Source organism: Dryobates pubescens, chromosome 4 (genome assembly GCF_014839835.1).
Source record: "Dryobates pubescens isolate bDryPub1 chromosome 4, bDryPub1.pri, whole genome shotgun sequence".
Classification (NCBI taxonomy): Eukaryota; Metazoa; Chordata; class Aves; order Piciformes; family Picidae; genus Dryobates; species Dryobates pubescens.
In genome coordinates, this window is record NC_071615.1 from 26,449,355 (window position 1) to 26,476,275 (window position 26,921).

The window sequence follows — 26,921 nt, forward strand, 5'->3', positions numbered from 1 at the left end:
ACCCTCCTTACGGAGGACGAGCAGTGTTTGGAACAGTCTTAAGGCATGCCTACCGAGATTTCTACATGTGCCTCACACCAGCCTGGCTTCATTCTCTTGACATCAAGAAGGGCAGAGTTAAGCTAAGAGTGTGCACATGTGAAAAATTGGGAATTTTGCTTTCATCCTCCAAAGCGTTTAAACCAAGGTGCAATGTTTGTCTCCTAGCCTCTTGCCTGTCAGCTTTATTCCTGGAGTGTGAAGCCAAAGGATGTTGCTCCCTCTCTCTAATTAGAGGCATGCCTGTGAGCAGGCAGCATCCAGTTGGCATAGAAACATCTTTTCTAGGCTGCAGCCTGTTGCTGGTCCTCCTCAGCCCCCTGGGCCATCCTAAGGAGCTCTGGTAAAAGGGGTTGCAGCATGGCTGATCATACCAGGTAGCCACCCATACCATGTTAAAAGTACATTATGTTCATCCTGCACGTTGGAGGGGGAACAAGTTTGAGTTTTCTGGTGCTCCTTCTCAGCTGTTCCTTGCTAGCATCTCATGCATTGGATGTGAAGTGCCCAACTAATCCATTTCTCCATGCATTTTCAGTAGAAGAGCTGGAAGGATGCTAGGGTTGGCTGGGGAGTCTGCTCTTATGAGAGGAGTGTGAAGGAGAGTGAGCAGAAATAGCATTTCTTGAGTGTTTATACAAGCTTGCACAGGCACCACGTGCGTGCAAACTTCCCTTCAGCCAGAAGGAAAGGAAGCACCCCTCTCACCCTGCTCCCATCACTATGGAAGCTCCTTGCAGATCCCAGTATGAGGCAGTTCTATCCATCAGGACAGCAGAAGGAACTGGAACAGCTCTGGGCATGGGTCAAAGGAGGAGTCTCAGTGTGGCTCCCCTGTTAGAGGCTAGAGAAAACCACACTCTGCAGTAAATAGTGTCCTTTCAGCAGACTAGTTGGCTTGCCACCATTATCATACAGCTACTTGGTAGCCACCAATATTGCCACAGAGCAAGGAGCAGCCATTGTGTTGTGTCACTTGATTGCCCAGCTTGGTGGGGAATGAGCCTTTTGACTTTCTGTACACCATAGGGTTGACTTTCCCCACACCCCCTGATATTTCTAGGTAACAATGCTGAAGCTGAAAATTAAAACATGGTAATGTCCTTGTTAAAGCAGATTCCATATTTTAAAGCATAAGAGAATGATTGTGTCACGTACTCCAGAGCTTGAGGGTATGAACTGCCTAAAATGAAAGCTGCTTTCCAGCTTTGTCTGATTTGTTATTAATATGTGGAAAATGAAGGGGAGGGTTCCAAGCTTATCTGAGGGCTTGAGGAACAGGCTTGGCCACACTTTTCTGGCAACATCCTCTGATATAAGGGTAGGTGAAAAGCAGTATCGTGATAGCACAAGCAAAGGAGAGGCACAAGGCCAAGAGGTGTGTGTCTCAAAGGGTAGGTGTCAGGAGGATGGGGCCAGTCTTTTTTGCAGTGCTATGATGCCCAGTTGACAGGATGAAAGGGAACAGGTACAAGCTTGAACACAGGAAGCTTCATCTAAATATGAAGAGCAACTTCTTTACTTTGAGGGTAGTGGAGCACTGGAAAACATTGCCCAGAGAGGTGGTGGAGTATCATTCTCTAAAGTCATTCAAAACTCACCTGGACATCACTTGTCTGTGTTCCTGGGAAATCTGCTCTAGGTATTCCTGCTCTGGCAGCAGAGTTGCACTAGATTATTTCCAGAGATTCCTTCCAACCCCTATCATTCTAAGAGGCATATAACACCCCCTGAGAGAGAGGCAAAACCTGATTCTGGCCTGATGCTACATATCTAGGAACAACTTGAGAAACAAGAAACATCTATCTAGGGGAAATATATATTTGGACTCATAATCTGGATTCTTTGCCGAAGGCAAATAGCAATGGCACCTGTCTAGCTTTTTCTCTTTGTCCTAGTCTTCTACGTGCTGAATGGTCTTATCTTCCTTTCATTCAGGAGAAGCCAATCATGTCTTAGCACTTCAGATGTGCTGTCTTTAAGGGTGAGCACCCCAGAGCTTTGCAGCTCCAACCACTAGACACTAATACCTTCTCACAGCTGGTCTTCTTTTCCCACCCAGTGCTAAAGTCTCAGTAAGAAATGAAACCTCCATGACTGCTTAAGCTTTCACTTCACCCTCGCCCTCAGGGAACACTCCAGAAAACAGGCTTTCTCCTGCCCAGAGCAGTCTGCTCCCTCTGCAGCACCCACCTCTGGGAAGGCATGGGCTAAGGAAAGCAGCAGCCCTGGGTCAAGCAACTCTGCACAAGGAGGCATAACCAAGAGGCTCAGCCACGCTTCCCTTTAACTTCATCCACTCTCCACATCTTGCAGGCTGCTATTTTCCCTGCTGCTCTGGGCAGAAGAGAAAGGAGGCCACTGACAGCACCAAAGCTTACTTTGCATAAGATTGTACATCACGATGCATCCCCCGCCGCTGAACAGCCCCATGAACACAGCCATTTGCTGCAGTTTCCTTAGAGAAGCTGGCATTTTTCCTCTCTGAAAAGAAAAAGGGAAGACGTTTGTTGTAAAAGAAAAAAGCTAAAGGGTTATTTCCCCCTCCCCGCCTTTCCTCAAAGCCCTTTCCAAAGCGAGCCTGAATGAAAGCGCAGCGCACAGGCACCAGGCTCCTGCTCGCTGGGGCCCCACCGTGCGCCCAGAAGGAAAGGTGGTGAGAACAGAGCAAACTGGGGACCCAGCTGGCTTGAATGTGTTTATTCAAGTTCTTTTAGCGATGCCACCACTTCGCTAATTGCCGAGAAGAAAATGACCTCCCCAGTGTGGCCGGGGGCCAGCGCCACGGCGCATTGTGGCAGGGGGCTCCCAGTGCCCACTCGCTCGCACACTGCGAGCATTCAGGCTCCAGGGGCTGGATTTCTCTCTCGAGTAACCTCCTCCAAAGTAAACACGCTGGCGGCAGCGCTGGATTTGGCCTGGGGTGGGAAGGGACAGAGCCAAGCCAGCGCGGTGCCAGCAAAGATAATGGAGCCAGGGCGTGCATATTCTCTTGTGTTGGTTTTTTTCCCAAGCTGTGGATAAACAGGAAGGCTCTTGCAAGCTATTTTTCTTCCTTCCTGCACCCCCTCAGCCCCAGCTTGCCCTTTTAATGAGTCACAATTTTGGCATTTGAATGAATGACCCAGCAGAATACGGAGCACCCCTGAGAAAGTCAATCTACGAAATGCTTCCATCATTTGGGTAAGAAGGGAGCTGTGTGGCCTGAAGAGTCTGAGGTAATGCTCCTGCCCACAGCAGCTTAGCAGAGTTGAGCTGAGTCGTCAGTGGGTGAGTAGCAAGCTGCTTCAGGCTGTGGCAGGATAGGACTTGACTGAGCAGCTGAATACCAGCTTCTCTGCTCTGGTGTCTCTTGCACCTGGGACAGTGGGAAGGAATGGTATTGACAGCAACTAAAAATAGAAAAGAGAAAAAAACCACCCCAAATTAAAAAAACAGAAGGGCTTCTCCTTTTGATGTAAGCACACAGGCATCTGAATACTGGAGAAGCTGTATGGCATTTGTAATCCCAAAGGCTTCATGCCTTGCTCCTTGTGCCACCCTGGTGTGACTGAAGTGTTGCACTCAGCAGGAGATGGTTAATAATCCCAGGCCCAAACCAGTCAGAGAACTGTGACCTGGGCAAGGCTGCTGAGTCCTGTTGTGAAAGCCACCTCTAGCCTCACTCAGGTATGTGTTAGTCAGGGACTGCTCAGCTGACCACCACAGTTTAGAGAGGGTGGAGAGGCAAACGTCAGGACTGCTTCCCATGGTGGCCAGGTCAGGGTGACACAGGCAGCTTTCTTTTGCTCCCTGCTGTGCTGACATGCCTCTATGTCATCATCTGCATCCTCTAGCCTGGGAGAAACCATGAATGCAACCCAGGTACAACTTTCATCTACTGCCCTGTTGGCTCTAGTGTTCAGTTGTAACAATGTCCCTTAGTTGAAGGCCTTCCTTCTTAACTAGTCCCCTTGCTTTTAAGAACTCTTTGTTTACTAATCAATTTACTTCAGATTTATGGCTGGCTAGTAATAGTAGCAACCCAGAGAAGCACATGGGTGTTATATGTGCAGAACAGATCTTCTGAGGAGTGGCTGAGGGAACTGGGGTTACTCTTGTCTGGAGAAAAGGAGGTCAAGGGGAGAGCTTCTCACGCTGTACAACTACCTGAAAGGAGCTGGGGATTTGGTCTCTTATCCCTAGCATCAAGTGACACAATGAGAGGAAATGGCCTCAGGTTGCACCAGGGAAGGTTTAGGTTGGCTGGAATGAAAAAAAAAGTCTTTTAACTGGAGGAGTGATCAGTCATTGCAACAGGCTGCCCAGGGAGGTGGTGGAGTCACCATCCATGGAGGTGTTCAATAAACACGTGGACTTTGGGACATGGTTTAATGGTTATGGTGGTGTTGGGTCGATGGTTGGACTAGATGATCTTCGAGGTCTTTTCCAACCAAAGTGACTATGAAGCTGTGCTCCAAAGGCCCCTAAACTGTGCCACTGGTAAAGTCAGTCACCATCCCTCTCCCTTCTGACCTGCTTCTCTGATGAGTTTTCTCCTTTGCTTGCCCTGGGGAACTTGAGCAGCATGAGAAGTTGCAGTGGAGGAAGCATGAGTGTGTGTTTACAGAGCAGTGGTGGCAGGCATTTCACAAGGACTTGTGTTTGCAGCTTTCCTTAAATCACAACTTGTAACCTTGTCCCCTCCTCAAACTGCATGATCTGGTTAATCCCCAAGTCTCCTGCAAGATCCAGACACACAGAAGGAGGATCTGACACCACTACCACCTAACAGGGGAAGAAGAGGAATGCAGGTGGCAAGTCTGGATTGTGGATTGGATGTAACAGGCTGTAACCTGCAGCTTTGCCCCTTCCAAAACTGTGGCCAAAGTTTGCTTCCTGTGCTGAAATTTTGGGTAATTGAACACAAATGTCTGGGGGTGGGGGCTTCTGCTGGCAGTTTACTGAGTAAAAGTGGAAAGATGTGGAGCTCTTGCACCAGCAAGAATGTTTTAACCAAGGCTCAGGGGACCTGCCTGGCAAAAGGCGGAAACGAGAGGCTCTGCAACTTGCTGTCAGTGGGTTTGAGGTTTGGTAGGTCTCATGGTCTGCTTGCACCCAAACAAGGGGATGGAAAGTACAAGGAGATTTGTGCTGATCAGTCATGTGTGAGTAGGTTGGTGGCTGTGAGCACCCTGCTGGTTCCATGCCAGGACAGTGCCACCCAGCAAAGGAACCTGGCAGCTGAGAAATGGTGAGCCCAGTAAGTGCTGCTGCCCCATGCAGCACTCCCAGCTGCTCTTGCTGTGCTGCCCCTGCCTGCAGCCATGGCCCATTGCTGGTCTTGGTGAGGTAGGGACACGGTGACTGAGGCACTCCCAGGTCATACAGCCCACATCAGTCTGCAAAGGGTTTGTTGCTAGGAAAGGGAGAATATCTCCATTGCTTGCTTTCAGTCACATAGAATCATAGAATTGTTTCATCCAGAAAAGACCTTTAAGATCATCAAATTCAACCATTCTCAACTCTACCAAGCCTGATGCTAAACCATGACCTTCAGCAGCAGAGTGGCAAGCCTGCAGGCTGGACCACCCCATCCCCAGGCTAGCCCTTGGTGCTCTCCTCCCACTTGTGTCTCAGCTGTCTTTCCAAGCCAGTCCTATGAAAGCACATTGTGGAAAGAGGTTCAGAGCAACATACTTTAACAAGCCTCTCCAGATCTTGCAAACCCTCTCTTTGATTCAACAATTCCCTCTTAACTTCCAAAGGCAAGGACAGAGGTGTCCATTGCATAGCCTCACAGGGAAGCTACTGCTCCCTTCCCATGCCATCATGGTCCCTTGTGGCAGGGTTGTTATGGAATCATATAATAATTTCTATTGGAAATGACCTTTATGATGATCCACTCTTTAGCTCTGCCAAGTCTGGTGCTAAATCATGTCCCTCAGCACCACATCTCTGCCTCTTTGAAACACCTCCAGGAACTGGGATTCAACCACCTCCCTGGGGAAGCCTGTTCCAGACTTTGAGAACCTTTATCCAGATATTGCATCCAAATTCTTCAGCATCCCTTGGCACACAGCTGCTGATAACTTCTGAATGATGACACTGGAGATACTAACATTGCTAATTTGCAGAAGACCAAAACGTAGTCAGGAGCTGTTGTCTTCAAGGATTCATTGCTAGGATTTCTGCCCTCTGGCCAACCGTTTGCTTCTCCCCGATGCTGCTCTGCCAAAGTTCTATGGAGGTGTCTTGCTAGGGAAGGGAAGCAGAGACATGCCTCCTGTCCTGAGCCTTTCTGAAAGTTACTTACAGCCTGCAGAGCAGAGAGGCTATGAAAGAGAAGAGCCAAACCCCTTCAACTTCATTTGCCACAAAGACAAAGCTTTTAGGAGAATCTTATTATAGATGCATATGGAGGGAAGTTCAGGCTGCTATCTGTGACAGAGATCTCCCCATAGAACCTGTTCAACCACTAAAAAGTATGCAAGTCAACTGGGGAAAAACAGATTTCCTCACAGCCAGTAATTAAAAAAGCACACTTTCCAAGCTATGCTGTTCTGCAAAAACATTTTTCTGTTCTTCCCCTGTGCTATTTGCAGCAGTAAGGAAGATGAAGTGGAGATTAGCACACACAAATCCACCAAGCCTACAGTTACCAGAAGAAAGACATTAGATCTTGCTTATTTTTGGAGAACACTACTTATAATATTAAAAAGCAGAGCTTCCTGAAAAGGGCAATGTTCAGTTTGTGCCTTGAAAATAGTACGATGTGGTGAAGGTAGGATTGAGGCATGACTTTGAAACTAAACAGGACTCGGGCAATTAACAAGAAGATGTAACCAACCCAGAAATGTGGATGACTCCCAGGGTCACATGTGAAATGGTGGGGTACTGCAACAATAAAGTCTGGTTTTAATTAGACTTTGTTTTCTACACAGAGGACCTTCTAAAAATAGGCTGGGATTAAGAGATTCTCCCTTATTTCAGCAAATTCAGACTTTTCTGGTCTGGTGTCTGAAATTCATGTGGCAGAGGTTTGTCTCGGGCATGTCCACACATGGCAGGTAGCGGTGAAGGAAGGGCATTTTCACCACGCCACAAACATTTATTTGCCTCAGACCTGAGCAAGGAAACTGGGGCTGCAGGTTCTTTGGGGAAGGCATTTCCTTTTCCTTTTCTTCCTTCTGGCACTACCAAGCTCTACCAGAACCTCCAGTTTCTGAGGGCTATTTCAGACCAAACAGTAACTTAGCTCCAAAATCAAAGAGAAGCAACTTGATCCATGTAAACTTGGTGTATGACTGCTACTGGCTATCTCATCTGGATCACTGCCTACCCACCTGGCCAAGACAATACACTCTCAGGCCACCTCTACAAGCAGTTAGGAGCCTTTAAACCACTTTGAACCACTGTAGTCCTGAGGTGTTGGCATGACACACTAAATATCTGTGGCAAAAACCTTCTATTAAGTTAAATTACAACTGTATTAACAGGCCTGAAGATGGCTCTGAGTTGTCCAAGACACCCAGCGCTGCCCATGCTTCTCACTGAAATATGAGGGGTACCATAAAAAAAAGAGGCATAACTAGGGCATGTTATTGAAGAAGCCTACAGTGTGACCCATTTTTGTTGTTATTAGAGCACAGTGTTATAAGTTAACATTAATAATCTGTCATTAACATCCCTAATTGTATGTTTCTGTAATTGGACACGGGTTGGGGGCAGGCAGTGTGAACAGTCACCTTTTTATGTTTTAGAGGTGAAGTGCAAAGGATTTAGGAGTAAGAACTCCTAAGTAGGGTAAATGGGGAAAGTTGTGTCTAAGGTAGAAGAAGAAAAGATCCCTAGAATGTATGGTTTTAACAATGAGTGGCTTACCTAAGAAAGCTACAGGACAGCTTCTTGGCTTCTCAGCCGCTGGGAGTGTGAGAGATCACGAGAGGTGCAATTTAAGGTTCAAAAGAATCACTCCACGCTCTACCTGTGTCTCCCCACAGCCCAGCTTGCACATGAGCACGTTAGAACAAAAGAATCACACAGAGAAATAGCAAATGTAGTCCTTTGTCTGGTGCTGGCAGGGTGAGAGGGAACAGTACTCAGGGCTTAGCAGGAGCTTAGCAGAAGTGGACTGTCAAGCCAGGGAGGTTTTCACAGCCTGATGTGTATGTTCTGTAGGCAGCTTCCTAGAACAGGTTCACTGAACCTGCAAAGTAAGTGATCAGTGAGGAGCTTCTCATGGAAAGATTGAAAAGCTTGCAGTGCCTCCTATGCAGTGGTAACTACTTCCCTCTCAAGCTAGTCTGTGGCTCTTTCTCTGTGTCCAATACACTAATTATGTTAAAGACACTGACAAAACCAGTGACCTATCAAGCTTTAAGTCAGCTTATTAAATTCTGAGACGGGGAAAAAGCATTGAGAAACACAATGAGCCTGTAATAGCCTTCATGGCAAATAGGTCACATTTTACCTCTTAAAGAGAAAAGGAAGTGGTCACAGAAGTTCACAGAGGTACTGCAGATGTCACTGGGCTAGGAAATGTATGGGCCACATGAGAAGCTGGTCCCTGCCTGGAAGTTTACAGTCTCTAACCCCAATCCTGATAAAGCTTAGGCTTGCCTGTAGTCTTACTAACTTCTGTAATAGTAGCCACATGCACGCATTAAATAGGCATGCACTAGACAGTGACCTGAAGGAACTGAATGCCAGGGCAGGCTGTCACAGGGCAAAAATATTGAAGGCATGAACACAGTGTAAATCATATGATGCTGTTCCCTTGTAATGCTTCTGCTTACTGAAATGAAGGGGTAAGAAGATGGAATCTGCTCTGCTGTGATCAGCCTGGAGACCAATTTACAAAGCCTTTAAAAATGTTAGCAGAGCTGGGAAGGTTTGCAGCCCTGAAGTCAAACATCTTTCTGATATAATGTCTTTCATTATAAAGTATTGTTGCAATACATACTTGTGGCACATCACAAACACCTTGTTCTTATTCATACTTCCTACTGAAAAGCCAAAATAAATACAATGCTGCCCTAAATCCCCCCAGATTCTCAGATGTGGTAAGTTTATTTCAAGTGCCCATCTTTACCCCCCCCAAAGAAGGGCCCCTCCTTCAGAAAATGCTGACCCTCCTTTTCTTCTAAAAGTCAAGTCCCTTTGAAATAATTCAGCGCATAAAGCCTAAGGCTTTGAGGAAAACTAATTACTTTTGAACATCTTGGACACCTGGATTGTTTCCAGAAGTTGGTCCTTGCCCATATGAGCAGAAGTGGTTCAGCATCAGTTAAATCTCTTAACACAAATTAAGAGCTGGGTGGGGGGGGGAAGCAACCTCAAAACTCGTGACTTTTTAATAAGCACTGAACACCAAAACCAGCACAAGACCAACAGGGATTCTGACCTAGAAACATTCTATTCTCAGATGGAAGGAGGAAAAACAGTTATAATGGGAACCTTTAAAAAAAAAAAAAAAAAGGGAAGGAAAGAAAGAAAAGAAAAGAAACGCCCACAATCCATGAGGCTTTCTGCTCAGACACACATCCAGCTTGTTAACTTCTGCAGAGAGCTCTGCAAGATGGACATGGAGGGAGTAAAAGGGTGAGGGAAGTGGTGGAACTTGACACACCATTTGCACATGCAGCTTCTGGAGTCAGGCCTTTAACTTCATCTGAAGAGTAGCTACTGATCCTTGGAACAAAGGAAAAGGTATGCTGGATGCTCAAAAGACAGCTAGATATGAATCAGCTTCTCTTCCAAAAATGAGTCAGGGCAAGAGGAATTTGAGAGAATAGCTGACCACAATCCGTATTTTCCTCCTTGGAACATGTGTAGGGGGAAAAAGTATCTCTGTTTAATGCTTTAAATGCTGTTTCTTTTTATTCACTAAATCTTAGGTCCTTCTATAGCTCTTGATAGGGAAGGCAGGGATGATTTTTTTTTCCTCATTTTGCAGAGCTGTGGCAGAAAAAACATGGAATGACTTCACAGGAAACCTGTACCAAGTTGGGCAGTTGGCCCTCAGAGACCTGGGGCTGCTCATGCACCATCCCCTTTCTTAGGCTAAAGCACACCAGCCTAGGCAGGTGTAGCACAACTTCAGGGCTGTTTCCAATGGCAAATCTACCTTTAGGTATATGGGTTCATCCTATGGAGCTACTGCTGTGCCCAGTGAGGAGGTGTGAGGGTCCAGGAGTGGGACAAAAGCACAAACCATGCTTTTGCATACTGTTCATGGGTGAGATACTTCAAAACATTGGGTGCTTTGTGTGCATTCAAGAGGGGATAACCTTTACAGGGTCACTGTGCCCTAAAGGTGCTGGGAGCTTTGCAAATGAGGCTGCTTTCTGGCATTTTCAAGGCACACCTCACTGCTTTCAAACAGGGCTGCTAACATAGACTCAGACAATGGTTTGGGTTGGAACAGACCTTCAAGATCACCTAGTCCAACCCCCCTGCCTTGGGCAGGGACACCTTCCACTAGACCAGGTTGCTTCAGGCCTCATCCCACCTGGCCTTGAACATCCCCAGGAAGGGGGGCAGCCACAACCTCCCTGGGCAACCTGTTCCAGTGTCTCACCACCCTCACTGTAAAGAATTTATTTCTAATACCCAGTCTAAATCTCACCTCCTCAAGCTTCAAGCCATTCCCTCTCATCCTATCACCCTTGTAAAAACTCCCTGTCCAGCTTTCTTGTAGTCCCCTTCAGAGGCTGGAAGACTGTTATAAGGTCTCTCCAGAGCCTTCTTTTCTCCAGGATGAACAAGCCCAACTCTTGTGGCCTGTCTCCATAGGGCACATACCTTATTTCCTTATAAACCTGATGCTACTTTCATCTTCAGATACTTGTTTGTGAGGTTGTTGATCAAATGCTAGATTACCAAGGGCTAAATACAATGAGATGTGACAAATGTGGCATACAGGAAACATAGAGGTGTGCTGTGATCCATTAGAAAAGGAAACAGGACCAGTCAGCAGGGAATTGCTGCTGCTAATGGTACTGGCAGGGATCCATGCCCACAGACTTCTTAAATTGAAGGCTGCAGAGGAAAGACTTTGCCTTTGACCACAACATAAACTTTTCCTCTGAGTTTGTTTTTGTTTTCTCATTGCATGCCTCTCCGCTCTTCTTTGTGGGAATTAGGAAGAGTGATAAAGAAATAACATCACTTTTATACAATGTCCCTGCCAGAGACCTCAGTTTAGATAGAAAAATCTCCTAGTCAGTGTTCATTCCAATTTATCTGTGGCTTTTGCAGTTCCTACCACAGCAGAGCAGGCAAAGCAGAAAGACAGCGCTCCCAGGTTTCACGAGCAGCTCGAGGGCTGACTCACTGTATCACTGTGGCTAAACTCATAAACTTCAGGTGGCTCGACTCACACCTGGAAACATAAGGGACAAAACACTTCCTGGCTCTTACTTGGCTGGAAGATGGGGACATTTAATGGCTGTAAAAGGCTCTGACCAGCCTCAGATTTGATTTAACTGAGGTATGAAATTGCCTATGTGCAGCATGTGTATTAAAAGGCAGGGCCACGTGTTCCAGGAAAAAAGAAAAAAGGTATTGTGCAGCCTACAACAGGGCATGTTGTAAGACCAGCAGAACAATTACAGCAGCCACAGCTGGCACTTATTAGAAAATTAAAGAAGCTGTTAACAGGTCATTAATACTATGTGACTACCTGCCTTAATAGTATTCTTCAGTTGACAGGCATGAGGGTGGTGGAAAGGGTCACACCTTCTTCTAAGTCACTCCAGAAGGATGAGACCCTCATTTTTCATCACTTTGTAATTTCCTTGTTTACTTCCCTGCCGGAGTCTCTTCTGACTGGCTCTTCTCTCACTTGATAGCTCTCACACCAAAGGGCCACACGGCTTCTGGCCACGGAAGCTAGCAGCTGCACCTGCCCCAGCCCATCCCAGTGGAAAGGCAGATTTCTTGGCAGTATTCTGGCCTGGGAGCTGTCTCCCTGCTGTTCAGAGCTGCCTCTAAACACCTCTCCTGAGTGTCTGCTCCTACTTTTGAAGGTTACTTTGTCTGCTAGGCATCCCTGTCTGTTTACAGTATGCTAGGATTTGTTCTCTCACAACTTGCTACTTGCCTTCTCTGTGCAAGCAGATGGCTGGAGGAGGAGAGAAAAGCAACTCATTTTCCTGCTCCTTGACAAACACAAGGTCTCCAGAGCAGACAGATGCCTTAAAGTCAGATCCAGGGCATCAATTCATCCTTTGGGTTCAGCTGTGGTGCATAAAGCATTTGCTGGCTGTGGTCTAATGCTTTTTGACATTGTCAGACCCCCTTCAGTGAACTACTGCCTTGTAACCAACTTGACAGCAAGTATTGTTCTACATTTATTAATATTGTACGTGCTATCTTCAAACTGACATGTTCCAAGGCCAGGCATCAGCTGTGCTCAGCTCTGGCTTAAAAAAAATGATATTCAGACAAGAGCACAAACCTCCTCCTGCTAGTTAGTAAATAAATAAATACAAGCATGCCTTTACCATGCTGCTGCTGCCGCCATCCCTTTTTACTCTTTCAATGCCAATTTTGCAATGATTTTATCTTTTCCATGGGGTCTTAAAATGTGAAGTACCTCTTTCTCTCCACCCTTCCCCTTTTGGCTTCTTTAGGAAAGACTTTGGTTGGTTGTTGTTGTGTTTTCCTTCCCTAGTCGTCTTTTGATTTATCACTTTCTTTTTTTGGATGCAAACTTAAATTCCACAAATTTGAGTTTAGATAAAAGTTAATTAACTTCAAGAACCCTTGTCTCTCATTTTTTTCCACTATAGCCCCTATAATTTCTGTTATTTTTTAGATGTTCAGCTCAATGGGCTATGTTTACTCAGTCAATAAGTTGATGATGCCCAAGACAGGCACAGAAGTGTTTGGTTAGCAGCAGGGAGGGAAAAAAAATCAGTAACTCCAAGCATTTGGCAGCTTTGTAGGCAGGAAATCATTTGTATTCTCTGGTTTAAATCAATGACCTTCTTTTCTTTGCTGTTCCAACAGGAAATTATAAACTCTGTGAACACTATTTGCATAGTGCCTTCTGCAATACACTTGTATATGCCTGGGCAAAACAATATGTTAACCCCAGCAGTGCTCCTCTGAAGTCTCCCTTAGAGAAACCAGCATTTTAGCATTGCAGGCAGGCAGGCACTTGTCTTTATGAGAAGGGGAGGCAGAACAGAGCAAGTTGTGAAACGAGCTACATCTCTGCTTCCAGTGGCACCATCAAAGATGAAGGCATTACTGTTTGATAGCAGGCTTATGTATGAAAATAAAATGCCTTCTTTGTAACTTGGCAAGATGGTGTATTTTCAGTATGACAGACAGAAACTTACTACTTCTACTTTAAAGCTGCAATTGCACCTTTGCATCTTGCTTGTCAGAGTTGCCCTATTGTGCCACACACGGGTTGAAAGTGCTGCACCTGTGCTTAAACTCAGCTCAGCATTACAGAGTGAGTGTGTGAAAGCACAGAGTTTGTTTGTGAAAGTATCAGCCTTCTCCATCCTGCCCTGTTGCTAAATGCACCTTGTTTTGCCATGTTGATGGAAAACTGTCCCAGGAAGGTGACATTCTGAGATAAGGCAGTGTTGAACCTGCCACTGAACTTGCCTTCTGACTTTTTGCACTGCTCACTGCTGCATGAAGTCCAGCCCAGTTATTAGCAATGTAGAAGAGCTGGCATTCAATTAGATCAGCTAGTCACAGGAGAGAGAGGAGGTGTGTGACCCTTCTTCCTATGTTCCCCTGAAGTGTGATCCCAGTGCAGCCCCAAAATCTGGGATTCTTGTCTATGACCAAAGCTAAGTATTGCAGCTTGCAGTATCTGCAGCTGGCACTGTAAAGCTCCTTGGTGTGCTTATCTTCACCCTTTGCAGAAGAATGGCATGGTAAGGCAGTCCAAAAAGCAGGATAAGAACCCCAGAAACTATCAAGGCCTCAGTAAGTCTGCATTGACATTAAATGTCATAAAATTTAGGCAGCCAGATTTCTCTGCTTTGCTTTTGCACATGACAAGTCCTTTCACAGTAGTTCTCAGCATCCCTCCTATGCTGCCAATGCCACTGGCACAAAGCTGTAGTCATCAGGTGATCTTTGAAGTATATTTATTAGTTATGTCACAACTCTCCCTCCCTGAAACAAATAGGATAGGAAAATTACTCAGAGTCACTGAAGCAGGAGTAATATGTAATTCTTGCACTCCTGATTTTGTTTCTATTAATTTGCCATATGTAAGCTTCCTATCCTGTGACCCCACAAGCATTTCATTGCTTCCCACTGCAAACTACATGATTGTTAGGGTTCCTTCAGAGCTTTTGGATGCTGGAATATCTATTGCATTTCTAAAATTTGCTGTTCCTGATTGAAGGAAACCACCAAACAAGGAGGTGTCTCTCTTTCTCACAGGAGACCAAAGCATCCTCACAGAAGGGATGAGGTCAGAAGGGACCTTTGGAAGTCACTTTTGTCTAGTTCTTTCCCTGCTCAAACAAGGTTGCCTATAGGCAGCTGCCCAGGACAATGTCCAAATGGCTTTTGAATATCTCCAAGGATGAAGACTCCCCAGGCAACCTGCGCCAGCACTTAGTCACCCTCACAGTGAAAATGTGTAATGCAGATGGCACCTCCTGTGTTTCAATTTGTGCTCATTTCCTCTGGTCCCATCACTGGGCACTGCTGGAAATGATGGGGTGCTTGGTGCCACGGTTTAGTTGATTAGAAGGTGTTGGCTGATGGGTTGGACACGATGATCTTGAAGGTCTCTTCCAACCTGGTTTATTCTATTTGCACACATTGATGAGATCCTCCTTGCGCCTTCTCTATTCTGAACAGACCCAGAAAGCAGGGTGCTAAAGCAAAGGATGAATTGGGCAGCTATTGCTCAGTTGAATTCCTTCTACTGAGTGGATCAGAAGTAAATGTGTCTTTCTTTCCTTGTTGCTTTTCCTCCCTTCCCCATGCATATATCTCCTAAATGTCATGCTGTCGCCTTTTGCTATTGAACACCCCGTACCTGGAATCCTTCCAAATCACAACAGAAAAATGCTTTAATCTGGAAGGACGTGCAAATAGCATAGCTCATGCCAGAAATAATAACTAGTTTGGTTAGTTTTAGTCTCTGGACTGATTTGTGAGTGATTTATGATCACATATGCAGAAAACATAATCAGAAACTGTGGAGTGATAGTGGTGTATGTACAAAGAAGGGATCTGCTTCTGTTAGGCATGGGAAGGTGTGGGCCATCATCTAATTCTTTTGAGGCTGTGAAAGGTGTGCTATGTGACTAATTCATTTCACTAACTTGTGACAAGCAACTTTCATAATGGAAAAAATTACTTTGCTGGATAATTTGGTTTTTAACGACTTACCATAGCTGTTATCTTCCTAAGGGTGTGTATTTTCCCCTATGCAGAAAACTGGATTGTTGGGGTTTATATATATATATACACACACACATATAAAAGCTATGGTCTGTGATATTTTTGCTCAGAAGGTAGCCATGAAGTTCATGTGGCCTCTGTTTACAAAAAGAAAAACACAATTCTTTCTAGGAAAAGAAGCAAATTACCCTGCAGGAAAAGGAGATTTAGTGCTAGGGTGTTCAAAAGGACTCAAATGGAAATTCAGCTCAAGAGCTCTGTACAGAATTTAGGACACAGGTTTACCAACTGGCCAGGTTCTTGCACTGGGCTTAAATGTCCTGCTGAATTGAATGGGATTTGCTGTAGAGGTAAAAAGCAAGACTCATTCTCTTTTGAATTTAATACAGGGTAATGACTTTGCTGAATCAGTAGAGTAATTTTTGATTTATACTGCTACAGGGAAGAGTAAAGCCAGGCTAGGAAGACACCTCAAAGTGACAGTGTCGGGATGAGCACTTAATGCTTATTAAATGAAACATCTGGAATAAAATGCACTATTCACTGCTCTTACCATTCTCCCTGGAAGTGCATTATGAAATGGATTGTGCTTTGAGGGCTTTTTAAAAACCCTTATAACATTAGTAATAGGGATCCAGAGTATCCAAACATCACTCTCAGCATAAACCCACCCCCTTTAAATGAAGTTTAACTTGGTACCAGAGAAGACAGAGTTGTCTGCTTTAGTGTGTGTATGTACAGACAGTAGGATAGCAGAACTGGCTGACAGACATATAGAGAGCTAACATTGACCACATCTGTTCCTCTGCCCAAGACTGGGCAGAGTAAGAGGGGCAAAACTTCCTCCTTTCCTGTCCGTGACACTTGGAGCCATTAGGCACACCTATTAGTTCTTCTCCATTTGTGTATTGCTCTCTACAACTACCTGAAGGGAGATTGTAGCCAGGAGGGGGCTGGTTTCTTCTTCCAGGCAACCAGCACAAGAACAAGAGGACAGAGTCTCAAGCTGTGCCAGGGCAGGTTTAGGCTGGATGTTAGGAAGAAGTTCTTCATAGAAAGAGTGATTGGCCATTGGAATGAGCTGCCCAGGGAGGTGGTGGAGTCACCATCACTGGAAGTGTTTAGGAAGAGACTGAATGAGGTGCTTGGTGCCATGGTTTAATTGATTAGATGGTGTTGGATGATAGGCTGGACTCGATGATCTCAAAGGTCTTTTCCAACCTGGTCTATTCTATTCTACTCCTTTCTTACAGGCCATTCTCCTCCACCTAAGCCAAGCAGCTAGGGCAAGCACATGCTGCTATACCCTGGCTCAGAAGTTCCTATAATCGTGGGATTTTCCCCCTGGGGATGTTTGGGCAGCTTTATGATGCAAAGGTCTGACAGGCAGAAAGAACTAGCCCTACAAGGTCTGGGTGCCTCACTGAGAGATGAATGCTGGTTAGCATATACAACATCCAGTATTGGTAGGGAAAGTGAGAAGAAAGCCACTAATCATTTTTCATTTGTGTAACAAGTGGCACTCCTCTGACTCTGTTTTCCCCCAAATTGGCTTGTTAAGTATCATTCAGTATGTGCCATTTGTGCTTTATGGGACTAAGAGCCTAAGCCCATTTACTGGTGAAAGCAACAATTTTCTCATTAAACGTTAATGGCAGTGTTTTAATTGGTCCCAAGGTTCTGGTAGAAAGTTAAGTCCTTCCTTCAATAACCAGCAGTTACAGATGCAGTAAGTGTTAATAACCTAATAGGAAGCAACCTAGGCAGGCATACATTCCAACACCCAGAAAATGGATTCCATGTAGCTTTTTGATGGATTGTTCCCCCTTTAAACCCCAAAATATGGAGAGTTGGAGCAGTTTGCAGCCCACATGCTCCCTGATATACAATTTAAAAATGTCACCTGCTTTAGGGCTGGGGAGGGGAAGAAATAGAAGGAGGGAAACACCCACTTTCAGATTTTGAGCAACTGTGCCCAGACACCAAAAGAATAAACATAAGGAATCAGGTGAGCTTTAAATACCTTTGTTTCTGATATAAGATTTTCAAGCCAAAATGCACTTTTCTAAAGAAGCAAGAGTAAGCACAGGGGTTATGTGGGAATGGGAAAGGCATGCAGTGAGTCTGACACCAGAAAGGACTTAGTGGGAACAGCAGATGAAAGAATTTTTATCAAATATTGTTCTAAAGGCCACCTTAGCTGATTTTCATCTCTTTCAAAAGGAGAGTAGCCAGTTAGACTGCCCTTCCCCATCTCTCTAGCCTCCAGGGTTTTAGTAGGGGTTACCTTTCCCTTAAACAGAGTGGCAAATTACCATCTGTTTAGTGATACAACAGCCTCTAAGCATACTGTATCTTGAGGGATAGAGAATTGTCACTTTGACTGGTAACAATGCTTTTGGATCCTTGGTTTTGTACTCTAGTGAGGGGGGAAAAAAAAAGTCTGTCACTTTATTTGCTTTATTAACTGGCCAGCTTAGATGTTTTCTGCACTTTCCAGTTCAGGAAATAAGCTGAAGCTGCACAAATAAATCTTGAGCTTTTGTCATTGCAAGGAGCAAGTCTGATTCTGGCAGTGGACAGGGGCTTTTCTAGTGATCCACTGCAGGTCTGGCAGTGGACAGGGGCTTTTCCAGTGATCCACTGAAGGTCTGGCAGTGGACAGGGGCTTTTCTAGTGATCCACTGCAGTTTTCCAGTCTCAGAACAGCTGCAACTGAGAAAGTTGTGGAACCCATCAGCACAGTGTGAGGATGTCCTAAGAAGGCCCCATTTACTGTAGGTTTAGTACAACAGAGATCAGACAATACAGTGTCAGTGACACAGCTCTAGTGATTTTCCCCTGGTTTGATTTAAAACAGTTATATGATAATCTGATAACTGCAATTATTTTCAACTCAGTCTTGCAATGGATGTAGGCTTCTTCAGTGTGCCTTACCGTATTCCAGTTGAAGTCGAAATCTGTGGCTTGACTTTCATGCAGCTGAGGAAACAGGGAGAGTTATTTGTCCTGTAAAGCACTCAGCATATCAACGGGCTTTTTGGTGCCACTCCTCTAAATCAGTGGTTCAAGATCACTATCACTTAGTAGCCTCAATCCAGTCAAAATGCTCCGCTGACAGCTCTTATCCAGAGCCACCTAGAACAAAAGGGAACATGCAAAGGAGTATGTAGCAGAGGCAGAGGAAGAATGTTCAGACATTCCTAAGGATTCAACAGGGTTCCTCAACCTCCCACTCCAAGATAACCTCCAGTATTGTCAGTCCTGCTGCTCGCGTTTTCTTTGTAACCAGCAAGAAGTTGGCACAGGACTTTTGACGTGACAGTAGGCAGCCCCACTGAAAACATTAGGGATCTCCTGCTGCTTTGTCCAGCCCGATTCACAAAAACCTTACAAAAATAACCACACATTCTGTTGCCTGCAACCACACCTGCTGAGTGCCTGAACAGTGCTAGCAGCATTTGTCAAAATTTGGTAACAGAGCATGTATTTCAGTTGGGCAACTAAATATAGTGTTCATAACAGAGGTTTCTCCTGCACAGTTCTTCCTCTCTTGGTAATAATGAATCCATCATAGTCCGTGTGCTGGGACTTTTTGTTTACTGCTTTATCACGTTTTTATGAATTAGCCTACCTGAAAGTGGGCACATTCATTTCTAACAACACTTTGTGTTTAACAGTCTCTGAACACACAGCATGTTGCTCTGTACAGCTATCAGGAGTGGGGGGAAAAGTAGAAAAGCTAGGGGTTTTAAAGAGGAAACATTCCAGGCTGCAGCCAAGATCTTTAGTGAACTCTGTGAGAAAAGCTAGGATCCTCCAGATTTGGTCCTCTTGTAGTCTCCAAGGCTAACAGCTCCCTGCAGAGAAGATCCAGTTCAGCATCCAGTCACCTGCTTCCACAAAATTCTACTATCTTCAGTACCTCAAAGATCTTGCGTCTGTCAGGACTGTTGCAGCAGGGTGGGAGGTTTCCACGCTGTCTATACACGGATGTGGACACACACACAACACACATGCTGAGAACAGTCATTTCCGTAGGAAATGAGGCTGAAATATCTGCAAGTCACTCAATACAAAGCCAGGCAATTTTCAAAACAGCTGTTAAAAAGCTTGTTAAAAGCCTGCTAAACACTAGGAACAGGACTGTGTGCTTCTAATGGAGCTGCAGACCATGGCACCCCAACAGCAGCCACTTGAGCACTCCCAGCATGCAGGAGTTAAATGTTGCAGTGTCATCATGAACAGATCCAACAGAAATGGGGCTTCCATCCACTGGCCACTCAGCCTTAATTAAGAGAACACTTTTCAATTAAACTTCAATGACATATTCTGAAAACAACTTTTACACCTACCATGTTTCTTCTGGACAAAACAGCCTGCTCAGCTGTATTCCCAGCTGTCAGTTTTGTTTTCCCCAGCCTGCTGGCAGCCACGGCTACTTCGAGAGTAACTTATGTCAAGCAGTAGGATTTTCTACAGTACACATTACATCATCTCTCCTGAGAAACTCGTCTGAGCAGATCCCTTTTCTTGCTTTCTTCTTTCATAATGTCCTTCACATCCCTCTTTCAATATTTGCTGGTCTCTCTGTGGTAGCTCAGTTGCTGGCATTTTAAGGAAAGTTTACACAGCCGAAGGGTCACTAACGGAGCTTTATTTTTTTCCCCCCTATCCCATGCTCCTCGAGAGAAAACTTCAGTGTGTGGCACCTTTATAGGAAGGTTTTCCTTCAGAAAAACCTGCAGCATTCATTGCTGGTTTCAAAACAGGACAAGGAGCATAAATTCCCTTGGCCTTTTTAATTCTAGCAGAATTAAAGTAGTAAGGAGGAGAAAGATCAAAAGAGAAAATGAAACAGACAGCAAATTATTCTCTGGCGCAACTGGAAAGCCAAATCCCTAAATTTTACCCTCATCCCTGGTACTTAGGTGACTGTATCCCTGATCAAATTGCTCTGTGCCTCTGCTTGCTTCTTTATGAGTTCCTATAAAATGGCCTTGGAAGTCAACAGTCATAAGTCTTTCAAAATGTCCTCTAGATAAAACGTAACAATTGAAACCTGGTCCGGAGACAAAGGAGGTTGCTGGGAGCCTGCCAACGTTCAGGCAATGTAAGAACAAAATACGTTGAGTCTGGGGACAGGATTTGGAATAAGCTGGGAATGGAGCCTAGGGAAAAAAAGAAAAGATAAACATTTCCAAATTTAGGTGCATGAACTGGCATAGCTTAATGCACATGCTGAGCAGTGTGAATGTATGCACACAGGTGTGTGAGCTGGCATGTGAGACAGCTGCTTGCTCTGTGCTCATGCCAGCTCTTTCACTGTCCCTCACTGCAGCAAGGCACCCTGTGCAACAAACTAGCACTGTCAGTTGGAGGCTATCAGCTCAAATGTGGGGTAAGGATGCTTATTTTGACTGAAGCTAAATAGCTGAACATGAAGTTGGGAGGTATCTTCTGTTCACATGCAGCTCCTTCTTCTAAACACAGTGGCTCGCACACGACCTTCTTGAGCAGTTTGAGTCTTTCTATACAAACAATGGAGAGGAAATCTAATTCCCAGTCTAGGAAAGGAAACACAGCTAAATGAATGCTGTTAGCAAGGGCAAGCATATTATCTCTGCCTGTTTGAGAACCCACTGAGGTTGAACAAAATCTTTTCATTAGCTGCAGCAGAGTCTTTATTACAATCCATTTGAATGATCTGTTTAGGATTAAGCATTTCTTGAAAAACACACTGCTGCTACTCTCAAAGCTTCTTCCGTTCCATGGGACTTGGTAATGCTACAGTTCAGCAAAATGCTGAAGGATCTGTCACATTTAAGATGAAATGTAACTGAAGCACCCTGCAGCAGTGCTCTCTGGACCTCTCTTTTTGTAAAGACTCTGAAAAAATCAAACAGGGGGAAAAAAATGCAAGCAAGCTATTTTGAGCTGGCTTAAATTTAGTACAAATAGGTCCTGATCTTTACTGGAAAACTTTTAAAGAAGCCAAAACAACAACAACAACAAAAGGAATTAAAACCAACTGTGCTTCAATGGCAAAATCCTTAATAAAATAGCTTGATCTTTTTAGGCTCAATAATCTAGGCAGATAAATCAAGCCAATGGATGATAAAATAACGAAGCACCTGGTACCCAGTTAATGTATCTGTGTGCTGTTGATGGTAGATAAACAATGCTAAAAGAAAAGGAAATTCTGGAAGAAGGAGGCAATACTTCATTTACTATTCTGCTGGGATTACTGCTTAGGAAGTCACTAATACCCATTCATAATGAATACTAGAAGTGAGCACAGGCACAAACTTGCCTGTTACCCAAATGAGTATGACTAGTGATGAATGTTTCTCTTACTAATCTTTCTTAGAGCCTCAACTTCACTCCCAGAAAGGCAAGATTATTTGGGAGGTTCCGTTTCCACACTTAACTGCAGAATCAGACATATGGAGCTCTTCCAGAAGTTCTCTCAGTTTCGGTTTCTTCTGAGCAGAGAGAACATCAAAGAATAACAAAGCCCAAAGCACCTGCTCTGAACTTGGTTTGCCCACCTGCCAATAGTGTGTTGGATTGGGTATTTCACTCTCTTTTCTGGAAGGCAGAAAACAAGAGGAGAAAAACTGGTCCAAATTAGGATTCTGGTTTTGTTCCAGTTGGTCTGTTTAGGATTTTCTCACTGGCCTCTGCCAGACCAGGAGAGGCTTCAGTGTTTCAGAACAGAACTGAGATCAGAGCTTCTAGAAGGGGACATACCAAAGTAGTGACTGCAGTATGAGGTCCCTGGCATGGCCAGACCCTTCCCATGGCACAGTGTGATGACCTCCACAGCCCTTTTGACAGAAACCGCTCACAAGGCACTTCTCCTGTCTTAGGAGTCTCAGTTGAAGAGGCAGCTGCCTCATGCCAACCAATTGGGAAATGTTAGGCATGAGGCGTGTCTCCCAAAAGGTCTGAATCATGATTGCAATGCCCAAGTCAGATGCCTAAAGTAAGGAGGAGTTTCAATCCAGACTACCCTTCCCCCTTCCTGAAACGCCAAAGTTGCTGATTTTCCCACTCACCTCTCCAGCTGCCCGGGATTGCTGTCAGAAAGGGACGATATGGTAATTTAATTTCTAAAGCACCAAAGCCCACTGCACTGAGAAATTCAGATAACACTATGGAGGAGCACTTGGTGGCACATACATAAACCTCACACAGGATGGGCTGCTACTGCCCCTATAACCAACTGGGTTTGCAGCAGCCTGGAAACTGTGGCTTCTACAGAGAAAATGCAAACTCGGGACAAACGAAGGGACATGAAATAGAACGGAAACTTCTGACCATACTTTTTGCCCTCATCTTCCATTTATACCCCTGCCTCTCCTCCCACTCCATCCCTTGTCCTCCTGCTCTTGTGTAAAAAGCCAAAAATGGCACTGCTCATGTTGTGACCACAGATCGTTTGTCAAAGATTTGTTTCCTCCCTTTCTGTATGAGCCAATGGTTCCCAGCAAGCTTTCTGGGGCGGTGAGTCACAAAGAACTGACAGAGGAGATGTGGTATTTATTTTCTACTGCCTTTTTTTTTATTAAGCATGGCATTCTCCCCCTTCCCCAACCACAGGGGAAGGGGCAATCAAACATACTGCTACTGGGAGCTCTGAGGAGAAAGTTCACAAGACCTGCAGCTTCCAGTAAAAGCCTTGTATTTTTGTGCTTTCTTTTTTTTGGTACCAGGCATTGCTGGATGTTTACTGAGTGACAAACTGTGTTAAAAGTTGCAACATTCAATCTTTAAACATTAATTACCAAGGCATGATTGCTTCAAAAATCCAGCGCCTGAGGCCAGGGCCTAGGAAGTGGAAAATGTAGTTTCAGAAAGAGATGAGAACAAATGCTGAGCCCTTTAATTGCAGGTTAGTACAAATGACTAACAGTAAAGCAAAAATCATTTGGATGTATTTGTCGCTCTGAATGTTGAATTCAAAACTTAGCAGTGACTTGCCCAGGATTTGTTTTCCTCCCCCATTGCTCTCCTTTTTACAAAAGTCAGTGAAGTTGCTGAATTTTGGAGAGATGCAGGAAGTACCTTTCTATAACTTCAGTTAAAATCATTTACTAGTTTGGAAGAAAGAAAGAAAGAAAAGGGTACATAATGCATGCAAGGTCACAGAATCATAGAACTGTTGAGGCTGGAAGACACCTTTGAGATCATCAAGTCCAACCACTCAGCTAGAGCTCCCAATCCTGCCACTACCACTAAACCACATCCCTCAGCACCACATCTATGTGTCTTTTAAATACCTTCAGGGTTGGTGACTCCACCACCTCCCTGGGCAGCCTGTGCCCATGCTTGATAAAACTTTCTGTGAAGAAGTTTTTCTATTATCCAAACTGAACCTCCCCTGGTACAACTTGAGGCCATTTCCTTTCATCCTGTCACTTGTTGCATGTGAGAAGAGATCAACCCCTACTTTGCTCCAGTCTCCTTTGAGGGAGCAGTCAAGCCATAGTCTCAACAGCTGGTGGACAATTACTGTGCTCATTCAGGGATGAAGACTGCAGTGATTATCAACATCTTTTTCCATCTCCCTCAGTTCTGCTGGAATCTACCTGTAATTACCAACAGCGTAACAATGGCTTGGATCTGTTCCATCACGTGTGGCAACACAAGATTAAATGCTGCTGTGACTCAACATTGCTGTATTGGGCGTCCCAGCCTGAAGCCAGCACAACCACTGCAACTGCAACAGAACCTTCATCTCCACCCTTCTGGCCCTGCTGCTGGCAGAATGGGGACAGCCCTTTGCAGGGTATCAGAAGCACTACTTTTCCCACAAGGGTAAAGGACTTGCTCATTCTTGCCTCCCGTCACCCATTAGCGTTGGCCATGCCTTGGAGCACGCAACTGAAGGGAGATGTAACTCTCAACCTGGTGGGCCTGAGCCTTGTTTCTTGTGTGACCAGGAGAGACCATAAGGCCAGAGTCTGTGATGGTTGCAGTTTTGCACCAAAGACCAGAGGCCAAAGAGACTCTAAACTGTGACACTCTTCTAATGCTGTCATTCTCCAGGAACCTCCAGTGCTGTTGCTGGGTGTGCTCAGAAACACTTCTGACCTCATAGCTTTAACAGGCTGGTGCCTACCTCCCTCAGATTGAGAAATGGCATGCCACTTCACTACCAGAAGGGCTTGATCCACCAGGTGTATCCAAAACTTCCCTAACCCATCATGTTTCATCCTGAGGAACAGAAACAAGAAGAGAACACCATGATGATGATAGTACTTGTGTCCCATCTCCTCTCCTCACTTACTTGTAGCTAAAGTTCTCTACTGAAAGGTTTTTCCCTGTGGCCTGGGAGATGCTCTGAGTATGTGCTCTTACTAATTCAGCCTGCACTCTTCTGTTAAATGGGGAATAAAAGACTTTTCCCTCATGGCCATTCTCAGCAGGTCTGTACTGCAAACCTTTGCCCACAGGCCAGTTTTTCCATGACCACACTGTTAGGAGTAGCTAACAGTCATTTTCTGTGCATGGGCTTGGTGGTTTGTTTTGGTTTTGGTTTTTCAGTAGGCAGTAGGTAAAATACTGCAGGCCAGTACAGCAGCAAAAAAATACAATGCCAGAAAAAAACCTTGTGTGCTCTAGGAAGAGGATGGGTGAGAGCACAAATTATTCTATTGCCTAACCTGGCACAATGCTGAAGCACTGTCCTTCTGGAAAGAAATAGAGCTGTCACCTTCCACATCTATCCTGTCTGTCTGGAGCAAACCCTACAGAATGAACAACACTCATGTTTCCCCTGGGGCAGACCAATGGATTTGTTCCAGAAAAGAGCTCAAACACTGACAGGTGTCTGACATACTGACCAGGGGTAGTATGAATGACCAGGAAACCCATCTCTGGAGCAAAACAGGAGTGCAACAAGCTACTAGTCCTACCACACCTTTTTAATGTAATATCTATTCTACTTTGATGGGGCTATGAAGTTCAGGAGAGGTATCTCTGCTGATTCTGCATCAAGCAGAATACTTAACCAAGTGAAATGCAGTGCTGTACAGCAGCCCTCAGTTGGTGTGGTCAAGTAAGTAATGATGAGAGTCATTTTATTACGATTGCTCCCTTGCACACTTTCCAATAACCCAGATGAAGGCTGCACTTGTAAGGTGTGTGCAGAAGAGTGGGGCGTGTCCTGTCTCATATCCTCCCCTTCTTTGCCAGCAATTCCATGCTCAGTTTCACAGAATCATTTTCATTAGAAAAGACCTTCGCGATCATTGAGTCCAACCATTCTCTAATTCTACCCAGCCTGGTGCTAAACCACACCCCTCAGCACTGTCTCTCTGCCTCTTTTCAACACCTCCAGGGATGGGGATTCAACCACCTCCCTGGGGAGCCTGTTCCAGTCTTTGAGAACCCTTTCAGTGAAGATGTTTCTTCTAATATCCAACCTAAACCTGGCCTGGTGCTCCTATCACTTGTTACTAGGGAGAAGAGACCAACCTCCACCTCACTCCAAACTCCTTTCCAGAAGGTCTCCCCTCAGCCTCCTCTTCTCCAGACTGAACAACCACCATTCCTCTAGCTGCTCCTCATCAGACCTGTTCTCCAGACCCTTCACTAGTTTTGTTGCCCTTCTCTGGAGCTGCTGCAGCACCTCAATGTCTTTCTTGTAGTGAGGGTCCCAAAACTGAACGCAGTACTCAAGGTGTGGCCTCACCAGTGCTGAGCACAGGATGTTCATAGAGGGATAGTTTTTTATCACAGGTACAACTGGGAGAGCAGGAGAAGTCTCCTGTACCTCTGCCCTATTGAATGTCACTGCTGCTCTATGGAAACCCAGCTGCCACTGTGTTTTCCTGACCGCGTCTATGATGATTGTCAGGGACAGAAAATATTAATTAAACTTTAATTAATAAATTGAATACTGTGGGGTTAATTATAGCTATTTAGAGGGAGTGTATGGGATCTGGAGGGCCTACCTTCTGTTGTTTTTGCACAAAGTATTGCCTCTCCCTCTAAGCTCTAATTAGCTGGCTTTTTTTTTTTTCTTTCTTAATAGCCAGTCTCCAAATGATTGCTCAGTAGCTCCCATTTTGTTCCCCATCAGCAGTTCTCCAGCACAGCTGCTACTGAAGGGAAGCAGCACTTGCAGGGAGCAGGTGATGAAGAATATATCAGAAATGGTGTAAACCAACAATATTATTTAAAAAAAAAAAAAAAAAAAAAGAGAGAGAGAGAAAAAAACCCAAGAGGCCCAGCCCCTACCATTATCTAGCAAGGCAACTAAAAGAAAGGACGGACTGAGGCAGAAACAAGAAGAAACAGCAACAGCTCATGCTGCTGTAAGGTTAGAAATTTTCTTCCCCTATGCAGCCCTCTTGTCTGGCTGCATGTTCTGCCTTCCTGCATATGCATAGAGCCAAGAGTCATCAACAACAGATAAGCACCTGGGAAAAAGCAGCCCGTTCCAGCTTAAAGTCAACCATGCAGCTTGGAGAGACTTCCCCTCTACTCCTTGT

The 26,921-nt window shown here is 45.0% G+C and overlaps 1 protein-coding gene across 1 annotated transcript in view; it reads right to left on the bottom strand.

Moving 5' to 3' along the window:
* LOC104298258 (cytochrome c oxidase assembly factor 1 homolog) overlaps positions 1-26,921 on the bottom strand; it is a 56,401-nt gene that overhangs the window by 6,617 nt on the left and 22,863 nt on the right. The window contains exons 4-5 of the mRNA XM_054161374.1: positions 18,355-18,555; positions 2,421-2,523 (exon numbers count right to left, since the gene is read on the bottom strand). Of these exons, the coding sequence (XP_054017349.1) occupies positions 2,421-2,514 (94 nt within the window). The 5' untranslated portion in view covers positions 2,515-2,523; positions 18,355-18,555. The remainder of the gene's footprint in view (positions 1-2,420; positions 2,524-18,354; positions 18,556-26,921) is intronic.